The sequence below is a fragment of the Arachis stenosperma genome, chromosome 4, assembly GCF_014773155.1.
Source record: "Arachis stenosperma cultivar V10309 chromosome 4, arast.V10309.gnm1.PFL2, whole genome shotgun sequence".
Taxonomy (NCBI): Eukaryota; Viridiplantae; Streptophyta; class Magnoliopsida; order Fabales; family Fabaceae; genus Arachis; species Arachis stenosperma.
Window position 1 is genome coordinate 124,963,747 of NC_080380.1, and position 10,999 is coordinate 124,974,745.

General features: G+C 33.0%; 2 protein-coding genes across 3 annotated transcripts; one reads left to right on the plus strand and one right to left on the minus strand.

Annotated features, from left to right (window-relative positions):
• Positions 1 to 2,929: 2,929 nt before the first annotated feature.
• Positions 2,930 to 6,199, minus strand: LOC130972896 (protein LURP-one-related 15-like). Of its 2 annotated transcripts, none has more exons than XM_057897230.1 (3): positions 6,104 to 6,199; positions 5,283 to 5,471; positions 2,930 to 3,206 (listed from the first exon to the last, which is right to left on the minus strand). In XM_057897230.1, the coding sequence occupies exons 1-3, from the start codon at positions 6,164 to 6,166 to the stop codon at positions 3,057 to 3,059; spliced, it is 402 nt and encodes a 133-aa protein (XP_057753213.1). In that variant the 5' UTR covers positions 6,167 to 6,199; the 3' UTR covers positions 2,930 to 3,056. The 2 variants fall into 2 exon arrangements, with proteins under 2 accessions (XP_057753213.1, XP_057753211.1); XM_057897228.1 differs by having other exon boundaries at positions 5,283 to 5,474.
• A 3,372-nt stretch (positions 6,200 to 9,571) lies between these two features.
• On the plus strand, positions 9,572 to 10,429 carry LOC130975449 (uncharacterized). Its single transcript, XM_057900246.1, has one exon. The coding sequence runs from the start codon at positions 9,572 to 9,574 to the stop codon at positions 10,427 to 10,429; it is 858 nt and encodes a 285-aa protein (XP_057756229.1).
• Positions 10,430 to 10,999: the final 570 nt, after the last annotated feature.

Genomic DNA, 10,999 nt, shown 5'->3' on the forward strand with positions numbered 1-10,999 from the left:
AGCTTCACAGGAAAGACACAAGCAGATTTGAAAAGGAATGTTATCACATACTCGATGCAGTCCGATGTCGATAGAATGAACTTCCGGAGACAGTTCATCATGTTGATAGCAAAGTGTTTCTTCTTTCCCTCGCCAAAGGCTACTGTTTCAGACATACATATACGGGCTGCCATTGATGTATCGAACCCAAGGAAAATATATTGGGCAAGGTACATTTATAATTTTTTAATTGAGGGAGTTCTGAGGTTTCAGGATGTAGGAAAGAAGACAGTGGATGGATGTATGTTCACATTACTGGTGAGCCGTATATCCCTAACCTTTAATTTGTTGTTTGTTATTTTATAGTATACCTTGTTTATAGCAATTACTATAACTTTCAGATTATATATCTCCATGCTAACAAGCATGGAGATTTAGAAAGATATAATGGGAGAGAACCGTGGATCAGAGATTGGTCGCTTGTTGATCTGAAGAAGAAGGATGAAGAGGAAAGCACATCTCACTCGGTAATGCATAATATATAGGTGGAAACTATAAATGCCTTTCATGGAAAAAAGTCTAATTAAGTCCAACAGAAAAATAATAATTTCGTACCTATTAGTCTTGTAAGTAGTGTCAAACGTCACAACATCACCAAAATATTCCCATGCAGCTCTACACCGAGCATCGGTCCAAAACACATTTCTAATGCTATGATTTTCGTCTACATCTATTTCAAAGAAAAAGTTTGGATTGAGCTCCTTCATCCGTGAGAAGTGCTTAAGTAACTCTTTTGGATCTGTCTCATCCCCGGAAATGCGTAAGTGATGACTGATGTAATTTCTAACATCCTTCTCTGTAAAGGTGAGGTTGGCAGGGCCACCGACGGCATTGGCTAGTGCCTGGTACGTCTTACTCGGTCTAATGCCAGCTTGGTCATTTTGCTGTATCAGATCCTTCACATGCATACTTAGCTGACGGTTTGTTGAGAACATTCCAGATAGCTTCGGATTAAGCGGGTGTGAGTGGGATAACTCTACTCGAGAAATCTTCCATTGTCCTGTCATTTTATCTAATGCCAAATAGCAACGGGCTTTACAGTTTGTTGAGGCCACCGTTTTCCTTCTCTTGGGTGCCTTTACACGGGATGTGCGGTATCCATCTCTGTTACAATGCAAAGCCTGATTAACAACCACCCTCTGATCGTTTCTAGTCTCCCAGTCGGTGGTTCTTATTTTGACGACAAATCCAGTCCTAGCCGCATATCGGTAATAATATGCACGCGCATCTTCTAATGTGCCGAAGCACATTCCCTCCTCGGGATCTAGCTCCTCTTCTCCAATGGCTTGGTTTATGACCTGGAAAAAAATAAAGAAAGAAAAAAAAAACAAATGAAACTCTACCTAATAGTTAACTATACAAAAGTGGATAATTTCACTATCGAGTATAACAAAATAAAACACAATACTGTAATTTTAGGTGCTAATTTCGTTTTATTATATATGTTAACGTGAATGTTAATTTCATGTAATTATTTTTTTATTTACATATATTTTTTATTTTTTTATTTACATTCTCTATTGTATTTTAAGTAATTTAGAATTAAATATTATAATAAAATTATTGGTTATCAAAATACTTATTTCTATAATTTATCTCTCATTTAACTTAAAACACAGACAAAAGGATGAAAACACCCATGTCCTGACGTTTCTTTTTCAGGCACAATGGTTGCTTATATGTTCCAATAATAATAATAATAATAATAATAATAATAATAATAATAATAATAATAATAATAATAATGATGATAATAATGATAATAATAATAATTATCAAAGGCATATAGTAGGGACCATAGGTCCTATTTCTCTAGATTTTGTTTTAAAATCTTTCAAATATTTTTTTACATTAATAATATTTTATCTGCATAAATTTAAATATAAAAAAAATAATTGAAAAAATGAAAGAAGACCAATTTAATGAAATACTTATTATAGGTTAGTTATTAAGAGTGAGCTACTGAAAAGAAATTTGAGTACGTATATGAAGGTGTAACCAATAGAACCCATCTGTCTAGTTTATATATAAAGTATAAACTTGCACGGTTCTATTTAAAAAGTAAAAAATTTAGTTTATTCATAACGATTTATTTTTGTTTGTGATGATGCTAAAGTGAAGGGGGATATATATATATAACATGAGTGATCATGTATCATTTGTCGGTGCCAAATTTATTTTTTCTTTGACATAAATAGTAAATAAATAATGATCAAGAATGTTACGTATATAACTAAAATACTAAAAAATACACAAAAAATAATCCGGATAATTATCATACCTCATCAGAGTTAGTGTAGTTTTCCATATTTTCAGAATTTAATTGACTGGCAACAATTTTATTGAGTGAGTCCGTCTGTTGTTCATATTTTTCAGCACCTTCTGCCATAGGTACTGTATTAAGGTCGAAATCAATTGTCATACAAATTACAATAATAAAAATAATTTTTTGTAAAATTTTTTGGCTTATATACTATTGTGCTTGCAATGGTGTTATTCTTGTGATTTTTGAATGAGTATGAGTGAATTAACATAAAATATATATTAGGATAGCTTTCATGTTTCATATCTCCAATAATTGATAATAAATACCATAACGGACAAAGAATCAATTGCAATTATTTAATATAATTAATATTATAATTACCGTTTTTAAATATAATCATTATTAATCTTTATTGTATTTTTATATATAAAAATCAAATTATAAAACAGAATATTAAGTATTGATTACAATAGTGTCTAATAAAAAAAGATATGATTTTATAATTAATATCATTAATAAACAGATTTGATCAGAACAGTTGTAAGTAGAATGATAAGAGAGTGGAATAAAAAATAAAATTATTATTAAGAGATATAAATAAAGTAAATTATAAAAAGTTCTGGCTGATTATGGCTGAAAAATTTTGGTTACCGCACTTTTTCCATATAACTAAAATCATATATAACAGGTATATCATCCTAATGTTCCATGCATAAAGCTTAATTTTTTTTTTTCTGTTGTGAAATTCTTCTTATATTCTTCTCCTTCTACTTCTCCTCCTCCTCCTGATGTAGTCATCAAGTGTCACAGTTAGAGCCACTATGAACGCGTAATCAATGTTTGGAGATATTGTAACCATGAGCTTTTCTCTTGTAAAAAATCTACCCAACTTGTGCTTTATCTACAATCATAGCAATTATATCATCATAACTTTGCGTTTATATCTACAATAATATTATAATAAGTACATCTAACACGACCTTTAATTTTGACAAATAATAATGCTACACTTTCGGTTTAGTTCATGAGATTGGAATCTGAAATTTTAACAATTTTAGATTAGAATAGGTTTTGATATACTCTTTAATTTCCTTCTCTACTCTCCCACCAGGATCAATTTTTTCTTTAAATATAAAAGAAAATAACATATGACTAAAAAAAGTTGTTTAGATAAATTTATATTGGTATTATATTCTAGCTATATATTTCCTGTAGAAAAATACGCAATTTTTCATATAGTTACTTGTATGTAATTGGTTATTTGAGTTGTTAACATAGTGTTTTCATTAGAAAAAAAAAAAATAACACTTACCCGTACAATATAAAAATCTTTCAGTTTAAATTACCATGATTAATGAAATTTTCACTATTTTTTATGGCAAAAATGCTAGAGAACTAAGCTGAATTTTTTAACCAATTTCAACCAAATCAAATTTATATGGTATTGATTTTTACATTTTTATTCTCTTATTTTTATTTTTTTCTTCTATTTCTTCTTCATCTTTATTATTATCATCTTCCCGTTATCTTCTTCTTCTTCTTTTTCTCTTATTTATTTATTTTTTTTCCTCCTTCATTATCGTTATCATCTCCATCATTATCGTCATTTTCTTTTTCTTTTTCTTTTTCTTTTAGTTTAATATCAGATAATTAGTTTAATGATAACAAAATAACATAAGAATTTTTTATTAATGATACAAATTTTTTTTATAAAAGACACAAAATTTTTAAAGAATTACAAATCCAAAACTTTAATTTTTTCAACTAACAAAATACACATGTTAAAACAAAAAATATATCAATTTGTTACAAATAACACAAAAATGACTAGACCTCTTATATATGAATTTAATACCATTTAATTTGTTCAATAATAAAAAATTGGTTAAAAATTTTTCTGTCATAGTTAAGAAATTCAGAGTCAAAATTAAGAAATTTTTTATGTATCACGGTTAAAAAATTTTGGTACTATTTTTTTAATAAATTTTATATAATTCAAAATTCTCCTTCTTCTTTTTCTTCTTTGATATTATTTCTAATAAATTCTACATCATTAAAATTTTTTTTCATCTTCTTTTACATTCTCATAATTCTTTTTGTTTTACTCTGTTGACAAGAGTATTTGTCACAGTTAAAAAATTTCAATATCAAAATTAAGAAACTTTCTATGTCACAGTTAAAAAGTTTCAGTGTTATTTTTTTTATAAATTTTGCATAATTCAAATTTTTTTCTCTTTTTACTTTTTCATTATCATCTACTATCATCTTTTTTTTCTATTTCATTTTCTCCTTCTTATTTTATCTTCTCATAATTCTATTTGTTTTAATATCTTAATAAAAATAAAAATAAAAAAATTAAACAAAAAAGCAGAAAAAGAAATAAAAAATACAGTAATAAAAAACAGGTGAAAAGAAGGTAAAGAAATAAAAAAATTTTAGCAATAGCAGCAGTAGCAATAAAAGAAAGATGAAAAAAACGTAAAAAAAAATAAAGAACTTAAAAAAAATGTATAATTTATGTACATGATATGTGAGTAATTTTTGTTGAATTTAGTTCAACTTAATTAAAATTAGTTAATAAAAATATTTGGAACACCGTTTTTACGGTGACTGATCAGACTAATTATGCAAAGTAATAGTTTTGTTGGTTATTTATTAGAGGCAATTAATAATAAAGCTACAAGTTATTTTTAGAGCGTTGTGATGATAAATTAAATCAAATACAGAGTTTGTACTGAGATTTTACTCTCTTTAAAAAAACTAAATAAACTATAAGTTCTAACGTTATGTATATAACCATCTGATCCCTCATATATATTACTCTTAACTAAAAAGACATAAATAATTATTTATTTCTAGCTAGCCGTTAATTTTTTAGAAAATGAGAATTGAACATAAATTCAGAAATTCAAGTGAGAATACAGGATTGTAAGCACCAAATGAAAGCAAAAACTGGAAAAACGAGAAGAAAATAAACCTGGGCAACAACAATGTCAGATTCAGCGATGTTAACAACCCAAGTTCGTGCAAAGAAACCTGCTTCAACGAGCTTGAAGTCACAAACTCCAGTGCTGTTATTTGCCAAGAACACATCCACATTCCGAGTAAAGAACTCCAATTGTTCCATATTTTGGCCTCTAAACGCTTTCCATCGATCTCTAAATAGCTGCTAATAACAACAAATTAAATATAGCGCCACTTTCAAGTTAGATTTCAGTGTTGGATGTAAAATTTTATAAGACTGATTAATTAGGATTCGGATTTCCATGATTAACTAAAATTATTTATAAAAAAATTATGAACTTGAGAACAAATATTATCCATTGATTAAATCGAAAGTACCGATAGATACTCGATCTTTTCATTTGAATTCGACCTCAAATTGTAGTACAGTTTGTTAAAAAAATAATTATTATAAAAATAATTTTTCTTTTTATTGTATAATAGAAATTTAATTTATAATACTACTCTTGCAGTTGAAAAATACTAGAAAACTAATAAATATATATGTAAAATTATTTTTGCACCACGCAACAAAATTAAATTCATAAGATAATGAAAAAATTATAAGGACAAGCAATTTTATTTTATATTAGCTCATATTTTTAGTCAATAATTGAATACTCCAATACTCCAATACCTTTAGTCTATTAATTCAATAATATACTTTTAGCCAATAATTTTAAATATTTTTTATTAACTACTGTCAAAACTCAATAAATTTTATTAGTCCTCTAGTATTACCTAAAATAAATATTAAAAAATAATTAATATCTAATATTTTTCATAATTAATGACCTCTTTGCGAAGATGGAGGATGGTGTTTCCTTGAGCATCACGTAAACAACGATGCTGGTGCATAGTGAGGAAAGGCTAGTAACCGTAAAAATAACGTTGTCGTATAAATATTAAAAAATAATTAATATCTAATATTTTTCATAATTAATGACCTCTTTGCGAAGATGGAGGATGGTGTTTCCTTGAGCATCACGTAAACAACGATGCTGGTGCATAGTGAGGAAAGGGCTAGTAACCGTAAAAATAACGTTGTCGTTGATGTCTGTTAACGTATACTTATGAAGAATAGTCTTCTCTTTCTTGAGTACAAGGCCAACTGGATATGGAGCACAGTACTGAGGGTGGATTATGGCGGTCGGAAATGGTGATGGCGGTGTTGTTGGGGTTATTAATGGCATCATGTGAGGGTGGATTATGGCACTCTCAAATGGTAACGGTGGTGCTGTTGGTGTTATGTATGCCATAATGTTCATTTTAGGACGCGATTAATTTTACTTTGCTTTTTATAATTATATTAGAATAGCCATGTCTACCATAAAAAGTTTAAGAATTAACTTTTATCTAGCCAATATTGGCTAAAATTTTTATTTTAAATTTTTTTTAATTTAAAATTTGAATTTATAATTAAAATTTATGATCTAAAACTTATAATAATTTTAAAAAAAACTAGTTAATATTAATTAAAAAAATTAACTTTCTAACATTATTATTCTTATCGTACATATAATATAAAAGTATAAAAATATTTGATGTAAAAATTCTTTTTTTTTTCTAAAATGTCTTTATTATTATATATAAATTTTAATTTTGAATTCAATATTTTTTAATTATAATTAATGGGTACGAAATGTTTATAATTTTAATTAGTTTTATATTCATTAATTTTAGTACATATTTAATAAATAAAATATTAAATTAATGGGCGAACGTGCGTTGGGTACTCAAAAGGTTGTGTTTTCGTAATTAATTTCAAAGTGTTAATTTAATATTTTATGAAGTCATACCTATATATATAGTTTGATATGAATTTACGAATGAAACTTCAAGCATATATATATATATATATATATATATATATATATATATACTGATGTATAGCTTTTGGAGTCTGAACGCATTGGTCAACTTTGATGCAGTTTCTTGGCGCGTAAGAAGCTAAGGATAATAATATCATCGGCCGGCTCTGAATGAAAGGTTATTATATTGAAGATGATCCGTGATGTAATATTATACATCTTCTGACTTCTGTATTACTGGCGGCACATACATTGGTCCGTACAATGTTTTAAACCGATCGACCTTTACTTTCTCCTAAACAACTTTTTAATATAATAATGAGTTTAATTTTAATACTATTATATATTTTGATCCTGACGTGTACCACGCAATTCAGCCACAAACCAACCTCAAAGGGCGGAAACAAACAAAACAACTTTATCTCCCAAACCGCTACTCAAAACAAACTGCACTACCCAAACACGTCTCCACCCATAACAAAAAGATACTGCTAACTGCACTGACCAAGAATATCAGAATCTATGAAGCCCACTACTAATCCAAAAACGTCTATAAAACTAAACCCTCTAACTCACAAAAGAGGCAGGTTCTACATTTACTTCTGATTATTACTCTTTACTTGCTTATAACTAGCACACTTATTTGAGCGTCGGAGTGCTTTTTACAGGTGCTCCCGCCACCGTGTTTCATAAAGCCGAGGCTAAGTCCGTATTCCTTCATCTGGACGACATTCAGCTTAGCCGCAAATCCAGGTGTTCAACCGGAGGCTAAGAACCTCGGCTCAGTCAGAACGAAATATTTGGGGCCCACCGTGGGGCCCGAAATCTAACCCCACTTTATTTCCACTTTCCTTTTTATTTTCTTCTTCTACGCAGGATTCGTCAAGCTGGTGACATGGCTGACAACGGAATTCATCAACCCAGTCAGGCCGAACTTATGGCCCAGATGGCCGAACTGCAAGCAGAAGTCAAGAGACTAGCTGAGCTATCCACCCAAAGCAGCAAACAAGAGGAAAGCAATTCCAAAAGTTCAACCCAAGGCGGAGCCGAACTCATAGGTGTCAACCCCCCCAAGGAAAAGCTGACCTTGGACAACCTGTTTTCTGAGGAAATCACGAATTTCCAAATGCCAAAGCATTTCACACTCCCTTCCTCTCTTGAGCCATATAAGGGGATTGGTGACCCCCGGGCTCACATAAAAATATTTCAATCTATGATGTTTTTTAATGGACCTAACAACGATCCTGTGCTTTGCAGAGCTTTCCCTACTTATCTAGACGGGGCTGCCCTACTTTGGTTTTCGAAATTATCTGCAGGATCAATCGCTTCCTTCGAAGATCTGGCTAGGTCTTTCATCGACTACTTTGCAGCAACTCGGATCTATGTACATGGATCAGATTATCTCAGCACCATCTGCCAGGGCCCACAAGAAAGCTTAAAAGATTATATGACCAGGTTCACAGATGCTACCATGGAAATACCTGACCTGAACCCTGCCGTACACTTGCATGCCCTCAAAGCCGGACTCAGACCCGGAAAATTCAGAGAAATAATCGCGGTTACCAAGCCAAAAACACTAGATGAATTCCGAGAAAGAGCAGCAGGACAAATGGAGATCGAAAAACTCCAAGAGGCCGACAAAACCGAAAGGAGACCAAGAAAAGAGGATGACAGACCCTCCAGATCGGCGAACACTAGAGACCTCAGCAAACCATTCAAGCTCACCCCAAAATTTGACAACTACACCAGATTCAATACGAAAAGAGAAAAGATAATCAAAGAAATACTCAATGCCAAGATTATAAAACCACCAACCAGAGCAGGGAGCTACCAAGATCAGCGATTCGTCGACAAAAGCAAGCACTGTGCCTTCCACCAGAAGTATGGTCACACAACCGACGAATGCGTGATAGCCAAAGACCTCCTGGAAAGACTAGCACGGCAGGGCCTCTTGGATAAGTACATCGAGGGACGAAAACACAGGGAGAGCAACAAGGAAGAAGGTCATTAAACATCGGCCAGCAAAGACACCAATAAGTGGTCAAACAACAACCCACCCAAAGGCATTATAAATTGCATATCCGGAGGATTCGCAGGAGGAGGCGAGATAATCTCAGCACGAAAAAGAAGCTACCGAGAAATGCTAGCCATCGAAGGAGCAACAACGCCAAACAACAAAAACACACCCGACCTAGAAATCACTTTCAACCAAGTGGACATATGCTCGGCCGCCCCTAACTCAGACGACCCGGTGGTAATCTCTATCCAGACAGGCGATCTTTTGGTAAGAAAAGTCCTTTTGGACCCAGGTAGTAGTGCAGACGTCCTTTTTTACTCTACTTTTTCAAAAATGAGTCTATCTGAAAAACTAATACAACCCTCATCCGGAGAATTAGTAGGGTTCTCTGGTGAGAGAGTACCAATTAAGGGTTACATATGGCTAAGGACAACAATGGGAGACAACCCATTATCAAGAACCTTAGACATACAATACCTAATAGTGGACTGCCCCAGTCCTTACAATATTATCCTTGGGAGACCTGCTCTGAACATGTTCAGAGCAGTCATATCTACTTATCATTTATGTGTTAAATTTCAGGCACAAGACGGCAATATAGCAACAATACACTCTGACCGTCAACAAGCTCGGAAATGCTACAATGCAAGCTTAAAGAGATCAGACACAAGCCAGAAGCAAAGTGAAGTCCAATCAATACATGACACGAAAGTTTTGTCGTTGGCCGAGCTTGACCCTCGGGGGGACGCCCAAGAAAGGCCTCAACCAGCAGATGAACTGCATAAGATCCAACTAACCCAAACCCCGGGACAGGTAACATACGTCGGCCAAGCACTAGAGGGACAACAGAGATCGGAGCTAATAAAATTACTACAAGACAATGCTGATCTATTTGCTTGGACCCCGGCAGACATGCCCGGCATTAACCCAGACATCATCTGCCACAAACTGGCCACCAACAAGACAAGCCGACCTATATCCCCGAAGAAGAGAAACCTCGGTGCGGAGAAATCAAAAGCGGCTTTAGAAGAAACAGAGAAGCTTCTCAAAGCCAACTTCATCAAAGAAATCTGCTTCACCACGTGGCTCTCAAACGTGGTAATGGTAAGAAAAAACTCAGGTAAATGGCGCATGTGCGTCAGCTTTATAGATTTAAACAAAGCATGCCCTAAAGATGCTTACCCATTGCCGAGCATTGACAAACTCGTAGACAACGCTTCGGGTTTTAAAACTTTGAGCTTCATGGATGCATACTCTGGCTACAACCAGATTCTAATGCATCCAGAAGACTAAAGCAAGACAGCATTCATAACCGAGCATGGTAATTTCTGTTATAGAGTTATGCCATTTGGCCTAAAGAATGCAGGTGCAACCTACCAACGACTGATGGACAAAGTATTCCGGCACCAAATAGGTCGGAACATTGAAATTTATATAGAGGATATGGTAGCCAAGACCACCAAAGATCGGACCACTGCGACAACCTCAAGGAAATATTTGAACAAATTAGATCGTATAATATGAGACTCAACCCGAAAAAATGCGCCTTTGGAGTCCAAGGAGGCAAATTCCTCGGATTCATGTTAACTGCACGAGGAATTGAAGCAAACCCCGAGAGATGTAAAGCAGTACTCAACATGGCAAGCCCCAAAATGATAAAAGAAGTACAGCAATTAGCAGGAAGGATAGCCGCACTCTCCCAATTCTTGCCAGCAGTATCAAGTCGGTCACACCCATTCTTCCAGACGATCTTAAAAAACAAAAAATTCCAGTGGACCCCAGAATGCGAGAAGGCGTTCGCCGAGCTTAAAACCATCTTATCCTCACCACCCGTATTACAAAGACCTGAAGTCGGTAAACCTT